Here is an 18934-nt window from a genome sequence, read left to right on the forward strand (position 1 = left end):
GCTTGGAATTTGTGCAGTACCGTGATCAGGATTACCCATAAAACGTGAAAGGAAAAAATGGAGATCTGTCTATGGAGATTCTCAGTCATCCAGGTCATGGTTGCCCCAAAGATGCTTTTTCACGAGGCCACTGGACTTTTTTGTTTTTCTTTGAAGGTGTTTCGCTTCTCATCCAAGAAGCTTCTTCAGTTCAGAGCTGAAGAAGCTTCTCGGATGAGAAGTGAAACGTCTTCAAAAAAAAAAAAAAAAACCAAGAAAATTCAGTTGCCTTGTGAAAAAGCATCTTTGGGACAAAAGTGGAGATTCATTTTGTTCTTGCCTAGATGTGCTTGTATTTGGAACAGGATAGTGCTTCTGCTGCTGAAGACACCCACAGCAGTGATCCTGCTCAAGGGCGTGGTGACTTGAAAAATGAAAGCCAATTGCCTTCATCGGAGCAAAGAGAGAAGAAGAGTAAAAAGAAGAAACCAGGAGAAAAGGTATATTAGTGGGTGGACCTCAACAGAGACACTGTGGTCTTTTGAGGCAGGCAGTGTGTTTTTAGCTTTCTATCAACAGTGTGTGCTTCTTTCCTAGGCCTTTGTTATTCTTTGCCAAAAGCATCCAATCCTAACAGACTCAGCCATAGTTTTATATTTAAAAAAATATATCTAATAGTGCAAATCACTGTAAGAAAGTTTATAGGATGTGAAGAGTAGTTAATAGGCTGTATAGGCACAGGTTTGTTAGTTAACCATTATTTCAAGCACATTTTTCCCATCCATGAAAGTGTATTCCAAATAGAAATAAAGCTTTGGTGGTAATTCAAATGTAATTAATTAAATTAAAATAGCTCAATGTAATGAAGACCTTTTCAGCAGCTGAGGGGAGGAAGGAAGGAGAGGACTTGATACACATCAGCCTTGCCTCTTCAGTACAATAAATCAATATCATGGACATATATGTACCTATTATGGTCAATATTAGAGAGAATAATAAATAATATTCTATGTGTTACTTTAAACTTCAATAAACATACAGGATACATAAATTGGAATGCAGGCTGTGAATTTAGGGTTATGCAAATACAGTTGGTCCCGCTCCAAATTAAGGCACGTATAATTTGGAAATTTTGTTCCATACATAGAACAAAGCAGAGCTGTTTTGTGCTGAGAATGAAATATGGTTGTTCTAGGCCAGTGATGGCGAACTATTTATTTATTTATTTATTTATGAGACTTATATACCGCTTTTAAGTGCAAGCACTCTCTAAGCGGTATACACCAGTAAGCAATGTATATATATATTTACATTGCCCCCAACAATCTGGGTCCTCATTTTACCTACCCCAGAAGGATGGAAGGCTGAGTCAGCCTTGAGCCGGTGAGATTTGAAGCGCTGACCTGCTGAACACAGTCAGCTAAAGTGGCCTGCAGTACTGCACTCTAACTGCTGTGCCACCTCGGCTCTTTTAGACTAAGTGCCCAAACTGCAACCCAAAAGAACATCTTTGTGAGTTTAGAAAATGGAAGAGTGTTATGATGGTAAACATACCTTAACAATCTTCATGATTTGATTTATTCTGTGTCCCAATTATCAAGGTCTAACCTTACATAAAACTATAGCAAAGTTGTTTTAAGTAACTTCATGTTAAGTAATTTAAGAAAGCTTTGGTTTATGCATCGTCGGGTGCCGGGTGGGTGTGGCCCATTGGGTGGGCGTGGCTGCGGTGGTAACAGCAGACTGGGTGGGACTAAAAAGTTCAATCAATCAATTCCAACTTTGCAAGATGAAATTGACTGATTGAATCTTTTTTTTATACACGGCGGCGGAGGTCTAAAGCGAAAAGGTTTTATAAAACCCTGCCTAGGACTGGGGCGACAGCGCGCGTGCCCACAGAGAGGGCTCTGAGTGCCGCCTCTGGCACCCGTGCCATAGGTTCGCCACGACTGTTCTAGGCAGAAATAATTTGGGAAGTATGTGTGCGATGGTAAAGATGGGGGAAAAGCCAGAGTGACAGAGAAGTTGCAGAGGAAGCAGGAAAGGAAGATAGTGATGAAGAGATCATGTGGGTTGATGGGAGATTTCATGCTGAGACATTGGTGATGGAAATTGAGGGAACGAGGGAAAGGAAACTCTGAGAAGCTCAGGAATCAGATGCTGATAGGACAGGCTGTCTTAAAAAATCACTTCATCTGGAATCCAGAAACACCAAAACATTCTGGGTTTACTTTCTGCTGAACTCTAGATTCAGATCATATTTTCTGTTTTGTTGGGCCCCTTCTGGGAGTCAACTGTGACATTACATATATCTGATCCTGATGAGCAGGGAATGTTTCGAAATTTAGCTAATAAAAGTAAACAGGTTAAAAAAACAAAAAGAGCCCAATTGTTTTGTTTGCTGATAAAAACGCTGTTTCTTCCTTTCCTTAAAAATTAGGTATTGGCGCTTTCTGATCCTTTACCCCCAGCGGATCAGCAGATACCTCCTGGTCCACAGCAAAACCCGACAAAACGCAGAAGCAAACAGCGCTGTGCATCTCCACCACCACCCCATGAATTCAGGGCCTATCAATTATATACTCTGTATCGAGGAAAGAATGGAAAAATCATGCAGGTATAAATCTCAAAGCAGAATGTTGCTTGGGGTAGTGAAGGAGTAAAGGATTTTCAGGAAAGTTCTGTAATTTATAGGAAATCGTTGTGTATGTGCTTTAAGAAGATGGCTTGATCAGAGGAATATGAATGTGCTTTCGTGATTAAATTATTTAGCTTTCTGAATTATTTCTTGGTGGCAAACACAATGTTTCTTTAAGAAGAATTAGACACTGAAGATACCTGATTTGGAAATTACTTTTTAATTTTGATTGGTGGCAGAACTTTTGAAAGACTAAGTAAGCAACCTACAGGTACGTTTGTAGTCCCAGTAAGGATTCCTTAATACTTTTTGGTTCTAGGATTTTTTTTTAAGTTCTTGTTTCTTGAGGGTAAAAGAATAGCTTTGTTGGCCATCTTTAAACAAGACATCACATAGTACTTAAACATGCATGGATTTCACTACAAGAAGCCCACATGTCTGGAAGACTCTGGTGTTGAGAAACATCAGGGCTAGATCACAAGTATTACAATGAAGTACATAGATATTGTATCACATATATCATGTATTTCTAAAACAAATTAAGTTTTACACTTTTGTATCAACTGAGTTATTTAAACCGTTAACTGTACTTTTGCATCTTCAAAACAATATGAGAGGTGAGAGAAAGATGTAAAAGACTTAAATAATCTTACAGAACTGTGGCCTAGAGTGTAATCTAAGGTTCATCTGAGTCCTTTTAATAAATAAATAGACTCATACAGAGGATGCCATAAAAGTATTTCAATGTCATGTTTATAACAATGTCTTTGTTATAAAAAGTTATATGAAGTCTCACAATAACACACACACTTAAGGGAATAATTCAATCAGGTATTCCAATCAATGAGATGACAATCAAATATGAGTTTGAAGATCCTTCCCCTATAAAAACTAACGCATATTGACTGCCACCATTGGATTCTGCATCTCATGTCATGGACCTCAGAAAAAGGGCTGTCAATATTCAAAAAGTTACAACACCAGACAATGTATAAATGGGGAACATGCAAAACAAGTGCTAGTCCTTTTAGGAGTGCTTATCCAACAAAAATCATGCTAAGAATAAAGCATACAACACTCCAAAACAGAAGAAACATGAAGAAATGGCTCAGCTTAGCGTACCTCTGTACCATGCTTTTTTTATTTCCTGTGTTATTAATGTCATAAAATGAATGCTAATAAATTCCCTTGGCTGGAAATTGTAGTTCAAATTTATTTTTAAACTGCATGCATGCATATTTCCTTTTCCCCATTAATTTGCTTCCAGGAGGCCCCAATCCAGTGCTATCCTTTGTGATTGTCTTTGCTTATATTAGCAAAATGTGTTTGTTCAGAGAAAGATGGTTATGCATATGTGTATGTGGTCATTTCTTGTAGGCACCTATAAATGGATGTCGTTGTGAGCCACTAATACATAAAGTAGAGAACCAGCTGGTAGCTGCTATGGAAGAAATAAAAGCTGAATTAGTAGCAGTGCAAGATAAGATGAACAGCAAATTAGGACAGATGGAAAACAAAACCCAACATCAGGTAAGGAAGAATTAAGGGATGCAACGTTTCTCAGAATGTGGGATTTATGAGGAAAATAGATGTAGCAGCATTCACTGGTTGACTGCCTATTATTACCATGTGAAACACATTATATGATATGAGAGCAAAGCTGTTTTTATCTGATATGGTTGCCACAATGTGGAAATTATTTTCTGCTCCCTTTGCTTAGGACAGGGATAGGCAACCTTGGCTCTTTTATGACTTGTGGACTTCAGAATTCCTAAGCCAGCTTGGTTGGCTCAGGAATTCTGAGAGTTGAAGTCCACAAGTCATAAAAGAGCCAAGATTGCCTACTCCTAGCTGAGGAAGCACAAGCAGTAGGGCGCCAAACTTCCTGTCTTACAGCTCTCATTATTACACAGCAGATTTAGAAAGATCAGTGCTGGGCTTCAGGGTTTGGTGATCATAGTCTACACAACAGATTTCCTGATGTTAGGCCATAGCCACTAAACTCTGAAGCACAGCACTACCCAATTGATACTAGCCATGAAAGCCAAACCTGGTAGTCATTGCTTACTAACTGCCTCATTTAACAACTATTGGAGGTTACAACAGTATTGAACTTCACAACCAATACCCGCATTTACATATATTGCTTTCAGTATATATTCCCCATTGTATGTCTGCTTACTCTCTTGAAATTCCTTCCTGTACAATGAATGTAAGTACACACGTACATATACATGTATATACATAACACTCCCAAAGTCCTTCTGCAGGAATCTGTTTTTACTAGTTCTGGAAGGCCATTGCAATCCAAAGGGCCAGGCAAAAGGGAAGATGTGAAATTAATCAGATTTAGTCTTGTCAGTTTTGAGCTGGCTATCCAAAGTGCCAGAGTCCGCACTCCAAAGGCTGGGTGAGGGAGGAAGAAAGGAAAACATAGTTGTAACCACAATTTCTCATCTACTGAGTGCTTCACTTAGTGAGAAATCTTAGTGGCAGAGTTGTCAGTCCCAATTGTGGTTATTAAATGAGACTATCTGTATAAGACTTGGAAAGAAATTGGCCCAGTTCATACCTATGATAAGCTACGTTTTAAACAAAGCTTAGTGAATAAACTACATTGCCTGGACTCACACATTTGGGCTAAAAAAGAAATTATATTCTAGCTTAGCATAATGTGTAAACCTAGTTGTATATGTGTATAAGAATGTACATCTCTATGTACAGCAAGTAGACAGATAGTTGAAATCTTCAGTTACTGAAAGAGAACTAATACATTCTTTTTTACTTGTGGGCACATCTGTAGCTAAAATTTGAAATAATTTTTAGTGTGTACACATTTTTTAAATACCGAAATAACTATTTTTAGTCACGCTGCTTCATTAAAAGTGCCCTTTTCAGATGTAACAGTATTGATCTAATGGCTTGATGTATACGTTCTAGTAAATGATTGCAAGAATACCATTTCTGAATGAGCCTTTTGGTTCCACCGCAGCTCCGTGTTTTAGACAAATTAATGGCAGAGAGGCTGTCAGCAGAAAGAGCAGAATGTCTTCATCGTCTTCAGCACACCGAGTTGGAAAGAAACGAAGGGGAGAAACGCCAGGTAGGTTACTACACTTGTTGAAGTGAATACACAATAACTTTGGGAATGAGGAGCTTCAGTAATGAAGAGCTTTTGTGGTGTGAAGCACAATTTAGGTACAGCTACTTAGAGGCTTGGTGTGGCTCCTTAGAAGTCTTATCAGGATCCTTGCAGGATCTTCTAAGCACGTGTGGTGCCCAGAAGATTATTTCTTGGGAAACCTTCAAAGGTTTTGAAACAATTTTGTAAGCCTTCGAGTAGCAGCAATTGTACTCCAGGAGCAGAGGGTACTTTGCCAATTACTTGCGGGATCAATTATGTGAAATGATGAGGCATTTGTTAATGGTGAAATAATGAAAGTAATTACAAATTTTTGAAAGCAACAAAAGAACTCTGGTTATAGTGGAAAGTTTTTATTCTGAGCAGAGTTAAATTAGGTTGCTGAAATCAAAGCAATTTCAATGTAAGTTTTGATAATTTTTCTCAGTATGTCTTCTTGCTGTTGAAAACATGTTTATCATCAAACATTTTAGTAAAATATTGTCTCTATATTGATTCTTAGGGATGGGGTATCTATATACACTTGTCTTCTAAATTGATACAGGCAGCCCTTGGCTTAAAACGGTAATGGAACCTGCACATTACAGTTGTAAGTCACGACAGTCATTAAGCAAGGCACCCACGAGATCACCTTGCTTAATGACCCCATCCGTGCTCTATCCAATGCAGTTGTTAAGCAGAGCATGGAATGTTTCAGAGGTGGGGGAGGTCGTAGGACAGGGCTTTTCAACCTTTTCAGCCATTGTACCACTTTTAGGATATGGCAACATCCGAGTACCACCAGTCGTCTAGCAAGGTGTCAAAAACTTGATGATCCCCCCCCCCCAAAAGGAAAAAAGTGATAAAGTTCAGGTAGTCCTCGACTTACAACAGTTCGCTTAGTGACTGTTCGAAGTTACAGTGGCACTGAAAAAGGTGCTCCCCAAGCCACAGCCGAGCAAGACACCTGCCTGCCTGCCCAACAACACTCTTCCCCGTCTGAGGTTTTCATTGTTGTGAGCATTTCTATTGAGGATTGGCAGAAGGGGTGGGGTGGGGGGTGTTTCATTTTTATTCCCCCCCCCCCGACCTGCTGTGTGGTTGCAGCAGGTTTTGGTCACTTCACATGACCCTGGGACACTGTGACTGTCATAAATGTGAATCAGTTGCCAAGCATCTGAATGTAAATCACAAGACCCTGGAGATGCTGCAACATTCCAGCTGATCGGCGCTTCTTTTGGGCTCAGCAGAAGTGCCAGGATCAGGGCTGCTTTCCAACTGATTGGTGCTTCTTAAGGGCTCAGCAGAAGCACCAGGATCAGCGCCGAGGTCCAGCTGGAGCCTGGCACTGATCCTGGTGCTTCCGCTGCGTTCTGACAGCCCTGCAGCTCCAGCCATCTCTCGCTCAGGCTTGTGCGGTGCTGCAACCAGTTCAGCTCATTCCCTTCCCCCACTACCACTTTTGTAGGATGGTCGCATAGCACCTGCCAGGTGCCAATGTACCACAGGTGGTACCCATACCACTGGTTGAAAAGCCCTGTCCTCGGAGACCTAGTCCAGGCCCAGGCCTATCAAGATTCCCACCCGAAAGCATCCTGGCCTCTGCTTCTTGCCCCCTGGGATCCACATGAGCGTTTGGCCTGCCTTCTCACCCCACTGGGTCCCACACCCTCCTCCCCACCCCATCACGGATCACCTTCTGTAGCTCTCCTGGAAGCTCTGGAGACATGTGGGCAAGGAGGCCAAGCCTCTCTGCTCCTTTGTCTCCCTGAAGGCTACATGGCTCCTTCCTGGGAGCAGCCACCATTTTGGCAGGGAAACCAAGAGGTCAAGGGGCTTGTTCTTCCTCAATTGCACCCAGAATTTTGAGGACTTCATGGGGCTTGGGACTACAGCTTGTGGGTCCTCCTATTATATCTCCGCACTTACCATATAATTGTGTAATTCTATGGAATCTTTTGTGATTAATGTAACCCAGGGGTGTCAAACTGCTGGCCCGTGGGCCGGATGCATCCTAGCAAAACCGCGCCCACCCCATTTCCGGCAATTGCAAAAAAAGTCGCGATAGTCGTGACACGTCACGTGACGTTGCGAGTTTGATACCCCTGATGTAACCGATTGTCATAGGTTGCAATGGCAAAGTTTTGATATCAGTGAATCGGCATCTATATCTAAGCTTTTAGAGAAACGTAACAACGTTGGCAAGAATACAATATTAAATGGAAGATTAATAGAATAATATATTTTTTTTCAGCAAATACTTTTGGTTCAAAAGTATGTTGGTACAAAATGTAAGAGTGGCTGAGAATTGAGAGCGAGATCATTTGATGCACTCTGATAGATGTCTGGATTCTTTTTACAGCTGTCTTTGGTCGGTGAATTGAAAGCTTGGTGCCTGCTAAAAATTCAGAATTTAGAAATGAAGCTTTCTGGAGATTCTAGATCTTCAAGACCAAAATCCACTCTGTCCACATCTGAGTCTCTGCCAGAGACTCTGGATACAGAAAACCTTCACACTACAAATGACTGTAAAACTCACCAAACCCCACCACAATCAAATGGGTCCCGTCATCATTCTGGCATTCTGAGCCTCTCAGAAGATACGGAACGGAGTGGCATGCCAGTCACAGAGCAAAGCTTTGGAAAAAAGTATTTTGTGGTTCAGCAAGATAGCCCCTCAGGTATTTTTGTTTTCTTATTTTAGCCATTTTTCAGTTGGATATCTATGCTAATCTGCTGCATTGAAACCTGGGGTGTCAATCTAAATTTCACTATTTTTCTTTTTGATACTAGGCATCTTGCTTCTCAACCTGTACAATTAAAACTTCCTTCATCACCATAGAAGAAAAACTGTGTTACTGTTAGAGCAGGAGTCCACAGTAATTTCAAGCAGCGGTCATCATTCTGCAATTCTAGTGTTGCAAGTGCTAATTTCTTGAACATTATAAGCTGCTCAGTGTCATTGGGCTTCAAGCAGCCTATAAATTGCGTGCATAAATGTTCAAGCAAGCAAACAAGCAAGCAAGCAATTAAACATGTCACCGGTCTCCGAAGATCTCATTTGTTACAAATATACAGATCTCAAAAGAGATTTCGATCATTATTCCAATTGCTTTTAATAAGACATAGGGAATTAGAATAACCTTGGACCAAAAACTGCATTAAGGAACTTTTGAGTTTATCCCATTGCCATCCTGCATTGAGGCTATGATTCTCATCCTCTTGTTTGACCTGGGCTTTTCTCAAGCTTCCCAAAACTTCAAGCACTTATAATTATTTGTTCTCTTTCTGCTTACAGGAACAGAGCAACAGTTAGTGGGTGGTGCTGTCCCGCCTCCTTCTGCAGCGTCTCCTCAAGTGGTTAGGCCAAAGGATAAAGCAGGTTTCAACAGATTGCAGCAAGAACTGCCAGCAGTGGAACATTCAGTTTCCAAACTAAGGCATGTAAAAGGACAAACTGTTTTGCAGGCCTCTCCTGAATGTACAAAGGCAGAATCGCAGAGTGGCTGCTTGGTAGACAAAGGGACTCAAACGAAGAAGCCAAGTAAAAGCGGTCAGTTGAAGCACAGGACCCACCAGCCAGTAGAAGCTCCATCTGTGCAGCACCCACCTTCTGCCTGTGAAGGAAAGGAGTGCAGCCCTCAGCTGGCGGGCGCCTCTCAAGCTTTGGAAATTACTCAGTACTTCTTTGAGGCTGTGTCAAATCAGATGGAGAAGTGGTACGAGAGAAAGATAGAAGAAGCTCGTTGCCAAGCTGACGAGAAAGCTCAGGAAGATAAAACTGTCCTTAAAGAACACATTAAAAGTTTAGAAGAGGAACTGCAGAAGCTAAGGACTAAAGTCCAGAAGGAAAACTAGCCTTTGCATGGCTCAAAGAAAAAAGGACACATTGCTGTTTTCACAAACAATATGAGGGCAGGGAATACTTATGAGCTATTTCACTCATACTGAAGTTATGCCTTTAAAGATGAGACAGTATCCATGAAATTATTTGAGGAAACCAGTTTTCCTAAGCCAATACTTTGTTGATAGGCAAAATGTTGTTTTAGTTCTAAGTAGTGCTAGTTGTGATACTAATTCTGGGTAGAATGTGTTTGTTACTTATTGGTGCCCCTCAGATACACTGCTGGGAGTGAGTGAATGTCTATTCTTGTTTTTCAGTCTGTGTGCCATTTTGTGAATTCTTTAAGGTTTGATTATTTTATAATAAACTCTTTTATTACATATTAAACATTTTTTTAAGTTAGAGCATTTTTATAGTATTGAGTATAGTATTTTTATTTAGTGTGAGCTTGTATCTAAACACTAGATGTGTTTTGGGGCACTGGTTATCTGAAGACTTGATATGTGTACAATGGGCACAGTATAAGAGTGATACTAGTAATAACCCTGTGAAGGTGGCTGAGTTGAGAGCAATGGGGTTAAAATCATCCACTGGGCTTCCATGGCTGATGGTGCACTAGAACCTAGGACTCCTTACTTTCTTACCCAATATCTTAACCCTAACAACTGAGTTGAATTTTGAAAACTGCAAACAGTGGCCAACATCAGAAAGACTATTTCCTTCTATACCAAGGGTCTTCAAACTTGGCTCTTTTATGAGTTGTGGACTTCAACTCCCCGAAGTCCTCAGCCATGCCCGCTGGCTGAGGAATTCTGGGAGTTGAAGTCCACAAGACATAAAAGGGCCAAGTTTGAAGACCCCTGTTCTATACCTTACAAGTACTCCCAGCCCTAACAACTTTATGTATGGATATTTATTTCACACTCTGGAGCTTCCCGGGGGATCACGATGACTAGACCATTCAGTTGCAGTGTGAACTAGGACAGAGGTAGGCAACCTTGGCTCTTTTATGACTTGTGGACTTCAATACCCAGAATTCCTGAACCAGCCATGCTGACTCAGGAATTCTGGGTATTGAAGTCCAACAAGTCATAAAAGAGCCAAGGTTCCCTACCTCTGCACTAGGGAGACTTGCTGTACTCAGACGGCGCAAGGAATTGAAAATAGGGTTTGCATGCCTCTTCTCATGCTAAAAAGCTGATTGATGTGCAGTCAAGAATGATGTTAATTGGGTTGGATACAGGTCATCCTAAACTTATGACCACGACTGGGACCACAATTACTGTTGCTAAGCAAGTTGCTGTTAAGTGAATTTTACAACCTTTTTTTGCCATGGTTGTTAAGTGAATTGTGCAATTGTTAAGTGAATCCAGCTTTCCCCATTGACTTTGTATGTTGGAGATATACAAAGTCTATTGCCGAGTAGTACATACACACCGGGGAGAAGGAAAAAACTCCAATATACCCCGTTGATGACACCTGGCCAGACAGACGAGCGCACCCGCTAACGAGGAAGGTAGCAAATGTGGGGCAAAAAAAAGCACCTGGACACCCCCCCCTCGATGATTATAGATGCGGGGGGGGGGCAATAGAACTTGAGAATGGAGGAAATGCACCGGAGGCATGCCCCGCGAATGACTCGGCAATAGAAGCATGGCCCCAATCAACGGGAGAACAGGCAAGTAACAGCGAGAGCAAATGGGATGGTTATCTCCTGCGCTCCCATATATGTACCGAGGGGGTAATGAGAGTAACAAGTAGTGGAGCAATTCCAAATGACACGCCCAGTTAGCAACCCATTAGCACACACAGGAGCTCACCCGTTAGTGCGAGAGAGAAGGGGGTGGATAAGAAACAGGAACAACGAGATGACCAACCCCCAGGAGTTTACACACGGGCAAGGAAGGCGGCAGGGCTGGCAAATAGAAGAACGGAGCTTGAAGCACGCACGCGAGACAGCGCAGCAATACAGAGGCAAGCTAAGACAAATGGGGTGGGGACAGACGACTGGGAGCGGATGAACAACAGATCTCCAGGCACCCGCACCCGCACAAAGAAAACAACAGCAATTGGAGAGGGGAGGATAACTTTAGAAATGGCCACTTTAAGAACTACACAGCCAATGCTAATGAGTGGACCAATGTCCCGATCCAGGGTCAGAGTGCAGAGGCAGCCAGCCATATAAAAAACGGACTCCCGGATCCAGCATTTTATACTCTGACGATGTCGGTAGTGTGACCAACGAAAGCTTGGTTTTGTAGATTAAACATTTTTGTTTATGATTTTATCCTAGTGATCACCATTATTTATTTCATATACATACACACACACACACACACACACACACACACACACACACACACACACACACTTGATTGTAGAGATGCAACCATCATAGTCTGCCCTCACTTGCTCCTACATTTCTTCTTGTGTTGCTTACATCAATCTACAATTCTGTTAATATTTATTGGCTCTTATTTAAGTTGTATTATGAAACTATCCCTTACATTGATCACCCTGGATAGCAGACAGGGTGCTATGGGCTAGATTCTTACCATAGGGGCTCAACAAGATCCTGGTCGCTCCAGATGTTAAGATTGATTTTCTACACACCCACTACCAGCCACCTTTTATTTGTTAGATTTTTATCCAACCTTTATTATTTTATAACTCAAGGTGGTAAACACGCATAATACTATTTTCTTCTCCTATTTTCCCTACAACAATCCTGTGTGGTGGGTTGGGCTGAGACAGACTAATTGGCCCAAAGTCACCTAGTTAGTTTCCCAGCCTAAGGTGGGATTAGAACTCACGGTCTCCTGATTTCTAGACCACTACACCAACCTGGCTCTTTTTTGAGCTTTTATGCTTCCTGAAACAAATAATTGCTAAGTGGAATACGTACCTCAGTATTTCGTGCCAGTAGAACTATTTATAATAATCCTGGAACAAAAGGTTCTTTCCAGAGTATTTTCACTCTTCTTATTTATAGAATATTCTGGTAAGACTAGGAAGAACATTACTAATATTAAATGGTGGCGCAAAATAATGTCATTCCTTTAAGTTATTGCAATACATTTTGATTCAGGAATTAGAAGGTATGTGATCAAAATAGAAGAAAACCAGTCCTGATTCTAATGCCAAGACTTGAATCTGGAAGTAAAAGCAGTCTCCCAGCCCTCAAGGATGCAGAAAACCAGATATTTATGTATAATCTGTCAAAATAGTACTGTAGTCACCTTTCAGGGAAGAGTAATGAGTGGAGCTGATGCTTTGTGGCATTGAAATCTAAGGTTGCAGAACTTCAGAATAAATAAAGAATGCTTTGTATTATACATGATATATTTAAGGCAACTCAAAAGGCTTAGCCTTGCTGCAATAATTCTGCTAATACCACTGTCAATATCCTGTCTTTTTATGATTTCTTGACTGGACTGGACTGAATTATCACCTGCACTGCACCTCTTGAAAATGAGGCCAGACTGCATATTGTAAACCTGAGTGTTGCTTTATAACTCTACAACACTGCCCTGCTGCTTCTAAACTGCAATTCTAATGAAAGTTTTACAGCTCAACTCAATCAGTAATTCCCTGACAGAATCTTGCCATATATATTGCTTAATAGCAAGCATGTTTGGTTCAGACCAAACATCTGCAGCTAGACAGGATTTGGAGAATATAGAGCAAAGATAAAAAGGAGTACAAAACTGGACTTATGTTTCTCTTTATAAGAAAACTTGCCTAAACAAATTCTAACAGAAGAGCCAGAGATATATAACAACATCTAATTCATTCTATACTTGTCCATCCAAGTACATGGAAGTACTTCCATAAGCATGAACATGACGTTCTAGAAAGAGATAAAATTCACTGGCTATTTTGCTAAAACCTATGGTTGCAAATAAATGTACATACGGTAGACTCTGATCAATTATTCATGTCAATATAAGAAAACACTCCATTATCCCTCAATTCTGTCTGTTTTTAGAAGAAAAAAAATGCAACAATGAAGCCAGAAAGTACCAGAAGTCCATAGAACCCCCTTCAGATTTGACTGAAGCTATTCTGAAGTACCTTAATTACCTTGGAGATCCAGTTCAATGAGTCAATTGGAAGGCATATTGTATCTCGTTAAACCATCCCTTCAAAGCTTTGTGTAGAACTGGTAAAGATTCAGTTCTTTCCCTTGAAGAATTCTCTAGGTAAAGAGCACATTTAAGAGTAAATTGTTCCACAGCTTCATGGTATTCTTGTATTTACAAGTGCAGTTCCTAAATATAAGGTATCAAATTCCTTTTATCTACTTTTGCATTTTTCACATTGTCCAGATGTTACTGCTATTGCTTGTTTTATTCCTATTCCACCTTAACCTTCAGGCTTATAGCATTTCTACCATGATAAAGAGTATTCAGCAGGTCTTCCGTCTTGACTTTTGGGAAGTGTACACAGGACATCTTTGGATTCTCAGCACGACTCCTCCCATTTAATGTCCTTGCAAAATTAGCTGCAATGAAAAATTGCTTTGATTTGTAAGCAGAATTAAGCCTAGGATTTTGCCAATTTTAGTGTTCTCTCAAGCTCCTGAAGCTGTAGGTTGCCTTGAGTGATCATCATCTTAACTGTATCCTGTAAAAGAAGAAATGTCATACTTAGTAGGCAAGGTAATTTAAACAAATATATTTGTCAAACCTGGACTCAGAATTCTTAAATTCAAAGTATATGCCATTTCAGTAGGCTTCAAATACTGGCTCTTGGAAACTCAGAAAAAAAGGTAAATATTAAATCACTTTGTCTTTACCATAACCAGCTTTGGAAGTTCTTCTTTTAATGAAGCGGTTCTCAACCTGTGGGTTGCGACCCCATTTGGGGTCGAACGACCATTTCATGGGTGTCGCCAAACAACGCAGTCCACCATTTTTTCCCCCTTTTCCTTAGCTGTGCTACTCCCTTTTATTCTATTGGCTTTTGAAAGCCAATAGAATAGACTCTCTTGAATAGAGTCTAATTATATTGGCTTTCAAAAGCCAAAAGGAATTGTCCAGGCTGTCTCTGCCCTGCTGAGCCCGCCAAAAGTCCCATTCTGCAAACGGTGCTGCAAGTTGTCTGCAGCGAAGGCGAGCTGTCTGGAAGTTTCTACCCCTCCCTGCTGAGCAACTACTAAAAATGTAAGTAAAAGAGGGCCAGGGGTGGGAGACTGGCGGGCACAGGGAGGGTTGCTGGCGCACGTGGGGCCCGGCGGGTGCCTTACCTCCCTTGGGCTGGGCCAGCTGGTGGCCCAGCCAGTGGTCGGCCTGCGCCGTCTCTGCCGCTTGCCAGCTACACCTTGGCCGGCGCAGGGGGCGGCACCACGCATGCGCAGCGCTCCCAGGCAGGGAAAGTCCTCGACTTATGACCAGTTGGGTAGTCCTCGACTTACGACCGGTTGGGTAGACCTCGACTTACGACTGGTTTGGGTCGCGGCATTAAAAAGGTTGAGAACCACTGTTTTAAGGGGAATTAATATTCCAAAGTGATCCACAAGGAAGCAACTGCATAGCACCCATAATACATTTTCCAATCCCTGTCTAATGTTCTAAGCAAGCTATATGGAAACCTGCCAGAAGGCAGCAGGCCCATCTACCAGCTATAATGTTCAGGCCCATCAGATTTTGAGAACTGTCTTGCCTCATCTGTAGCCTCTTTATTCCTTTTGAAATCTTCCCTTGCCCAGTCTCTCATATACCGACGATCGGCTTCATTGGGGATCTGACGAATGGTCCTGAGGATTTTCCTGTATAACTGAAGAACCTGTTGTCTTCTCAGGAACTATCAAAGGAAACAAAGAATGGCTGTCTCACTTTTTGTCACAAGTCCAAGGTCTTCTCATCTACTCTTTCAACCAAAAACGAACCCAGCTAATTCACTTTCAAAAAGCCTTGAGGATCATGTGCTTGAAAGGATCAGCAAAACTATTAACACAAACCTGCCTGTTTCCCTCAACTATCAAATTAACACATGCCTGCCCTCTTTAAAATTAAATTAAATTAAATTAAACATTGATGCTCTAGATATTTTACTTCCATACTATCACTTTTCTTAATTCTACGTCAATTTATCTATTTGAAAGTTCAGTGCATCTGCCTGATTTGTCCATCTGAATGGGCCAAGGTTGTATGGAGATCCATACCAGGGGCTACTGTCAGTCTTCACAAGTTTCATCAGAGGGAGTTTTAAGTGCACCATCATGACTACAACTTGACTTTTCTGTCTGTATTCTGCCCACCCTGTGTCCAGGCTCTCCTGAGGCCAGGCCAAAATAGCCATAGAGAACCATGCCCCGTGATCACATAGGAAGGTTCATGCTTGCACTAGCCTAACATGGCCAATAGGAGCTGACAGACTCCATAGCTGCTCATCATCCTGGGGTCTGAATTGTCCAAACACCAAAAACTGTGCTGGGGGAAAGAGGGAAAACATCCCTTAAAACTGGCATAGCTAAAGATGACTAAGTTGTAGGCTGAGGAGAGGAAAATCACTTTTACTGGTGCATGTTCATGCGGTGGACATAGACAGATGAAGATAAAGTCCTTTGTCCTCCACCCGCCCCAAAAGCTAATTTCCAATATGAAAGATAGTTTAATCTTCCTCAATTTGTGTTTGGTTCTCCCCTAAATCATAGAGAAAACTTTTGTGATATCCATTAATTGTCAATGGCAACATCCAAAATTGCACCTGTTCCCAAAACATAAAGTCTCAAGTTCATGTCCATATAAATCCTACAGAAATATGAAATACTAACAAAGTACATAATAGCAGTGACATTACTTGTAATTTCGTGTATGTGTGTGTGTGTACACATACAAAGGCTTTTGCGGTTACTTTGCCCTTCTGTGTAACTTAGCCAAATGCAGTTCACCATACATGACCATATTTCACTCCCCCCCCCAAAGTTTTAATTTTGCTTTTCCAGAATTCTTCTTTAAAAAAAATTCTTCTTGGAAGCTTGCTCTGCATGCAGCATGCAGATGCTTCCCAGGAATTATCTACTGAAGTGAGAATCAGTAAAGCAATTAATGTAAAGTAACAGGCTCTTTTGCTAGGAAAAAAATATCCCTACACGACAGTGTTACAGCATAGTCCTCGACTTACAAACAGTTCATTTAGGGACTGCTCAAAGTTATAATAACTGGAAATTGAAAAAAAAGTGACTTACGACAGTTTTTCACACTTACAACTGTTGGCAGCATCCCCGTGGTCGTGTGATCCAAATTCAGATGCTTGACAATTGACTCACATTTACGACACTTGCAGTGTCCTGATCACCATTTCTGACCTCCTTACCAGCAAAGTCAAACTCGCTTATCAGCTGTGTTGACAGCTGCAGGGATTCACTTAACAACTTGTGGCCAGAAAGGTCATGAAATGGGTACAAAATTCACTTAACGGTCTCACTTAGCAACAGGACCTTTGGGCTCAGTTGTGGTCGTAAGTCGAGGACTACCTGTACATACATTCCAAACAAAGCAGCAGCCCACAGATTCTGTAAATATAAGAAAGAGTTTTCGAAAAGGAAGAGACTTCATCAGTAGAAGGCTCTGCTAACGCGACTGGGGAGCGAGCAGACAACCGATCTGCAACTAAATGCCGGGGTGCCGAGCGATGGCCCGAATCAAGTATCCAGCCAGAAGCAGGGCGCTTGCCGGGAGGCTGCCCCAGCGTTCAAGGAGCCTCTTTCCACCGCCAGACCTCCTTCCGATTGGCGGTTTCCAGGCCCGGAGCCTCCTTTTCAGATTGCAGCAAAGCACTTTGTACCGTCAGGCTCGCCCAGGCTCCTGCCAGCGCCGTTTACGAGGCGCCCAAAGACAAGAGGGGCCGCTTCGGCAGCTGCTCAGGAGCGAGGCGGCTGCAAAGACCGAGAGGAGGCCGAGCTGCCGCCCCCTGGCGCGATCCCTTCCTACCTGCTTCAGACTTAAGGCCGTCGGGGGTAACCGGGAGGCCGCCATGGCTCAGCTCCCGCCTTTCGGCCCTTTTGGACTAGAGGGGACTCTTTAGCGCCACGCTTGATCCCGCCCGCTTGGGGGCCCGGCAGCCGCTTGCCAGGAAAGAGAGCCTGCAGGCGAGGGCAGGGGTAGGCAACCTCGGCTCTTTTATGACTCATGGACTTCAACTCCCAGAATTCCTAAGTCAGCATAGCTCACTCAGGAATTCTAGGAGTTGAAGTCCATGAGTCATAAAAGAACCGAGGTTGCCTACCCCTGGGCGAGGGACTTCGGAGGTAACTCCCCCTTCCGTCACTTAGCAAGCTCGAGTGGCAGGTCTCCGGATGGAAGGTGAAAAGAAAGACACTTGTTTAGGAAACGTATCGTTAAAGCACATCGGGAGCTGCGCGCCGCGCTTTCTTCCTCAAGGAGGCTGAACGCTTCAGTTATGAACCAAAGGAAAGCGTAAGGACACCCCCTCCCATACACACACTAGTATTTCTAGAATAACAATTGACAATCATAACTAAAAAGCACCCAGAATGTAACCAGAAGTGCAGTTTGACGCTATTACTCAAGTCTTTTATCAATATTGCAATTAGATTTTCTGGTTATAATTGGCACATGGGCAATCGAGGGCTGCAGAGCAGATTGTTCTTCCAGGGCGGCATGGTCGTTTTTTACATAATCGCCTACATTGAAAAATGCTCAACAAAGCTAAGCCTTAAACGTGCCTTTATAAACCAAGAATCCTTTTATGGAGAGTTGTTGAAACTGGCAACTTTTAAGACTTGTGGACTTCAATTTCCAGAATTCCTCAGCCAGCAATTCTGGGAGTTGAAGTCCACAAGTCTTAAAGCTGCCAAGTTGAGCACCCCTGACTTATGCAATCTTTTGAATAATTAACCCGAATGTTCTATCATGGTAAACCAAGAAAAGTTGCTTAGAGCTGGAAGGGACTTTCTAGTCCAGAGTTGGAGGTCTTCTAGTCCAGCCCCCTGTTCAAGAAGGAAAGCCTACCATGTCAGACAAATGGTTGCCAATATTTTATTAAAAACTTCCAATGATGGAGTACCGACTCCGAAGGCAAGCTCTTCCAGATTGTTTTGACAGGAATTTTCTCCTTAATTCTGGGTTGCTCCTCTCCTTGATTAGTTTCCATCCATTGCTTCTTGTCCGGCCTTCAGGTGCTTCAAAATGTAGGTTGACCCCCCCTTTGTGGCAGCCCTTTGATATTGGAACACTATCATATCACCCCTAGTCCTTCTTTTCATTAAACTAGACATACCCAATTTCTGCAACTGTTCTTCGTATGTTTTAGCCTCCAGTCCTCTTTGTTGCTCTTCTATGAATTCTCTATGCTTTAATTATTTAACTTTAAAATTAAACTACGA

The 18934-nt window shown here is 42.1% G+C and overlaps 2 protein-coding genes across 8 annotated transcripts in view; one reads left to right on the forward strand and one right to left on the reverse strand.

The window, feature by feature from the left end:
* The window catches only part of ANKRD6 (ankyrin repeat domain 6), a 99813-nt gene extending 89824 nt beyond the window's left edge, over positions 1–9989 (forward strand). For all 7 annotated transcript variants that reach the window (XM_039343119.1, XM_039343123.1, XM_039343118.1 and 4 more), the window contains 6 exons: positions 345–479; positions 2420–2596; positions 3995–4147; positions 5610–5720; positions 8101–8419; positions 9037–9989. In XM_039343119.1, the coding sequence (XP_039199053.1) occupies positions 345–479; positions 2420–2596; positions 3995–4147; positions 5610–5720; positions 8101–8419; positions 9037–9596 (1455 nt within the window). In that variant the 3' untranslated portion in view covers positions 9597–9989. The remainder of the gene's footprint in view (positions 1–344; positions 480–2419; positions 2597–3994; positions 4148–5609; positions 5721–8100; positions 8420–9036) is intronic.
* Positions 9990–13290: 3301 nt separating this feature from the next.
* LYRM2 (LYR motif containing 2) lies at positions 13291–17721 on the reverse strand. The gene is made up of 3 exons (XM_039343127.1): positions 17520–17721; positions 15247–15387; positions 13291–14208 (listed from the first exon to the last, which is right to left on the reverse strand). Exons 1-3 carry the CDS (start codon positions 17562–17564, stop codon positions 14128–14130), a joined length of 267 nt encoding a protein of 88 aa, XP_039199061.1. The 5' UTR covers positions 17565–17721; the 3' UTR covers positions 13291–14127.
* Between the last annotated feature and the right edge of the window lie 1213 nt (positions 17722–18934).

Source organism: Crotalus tigris, unplaced genomic scaffold (genome assembly GCF_016545835.1).
Source record: "Crotalus tigris isolate CLP2741 ecotype Arizona unplaced genomic scaffold, ASM1654583v1 scf7180000017833.3397121, whole genome shotgun sequence".
NCBI classification, from domain to species: domain Eukaryota; kingdom Metazoa; phylum Chordata; class Lepidosauria; order Squamata; family Viperidae; genus Crotalus; species Crotalus tigris.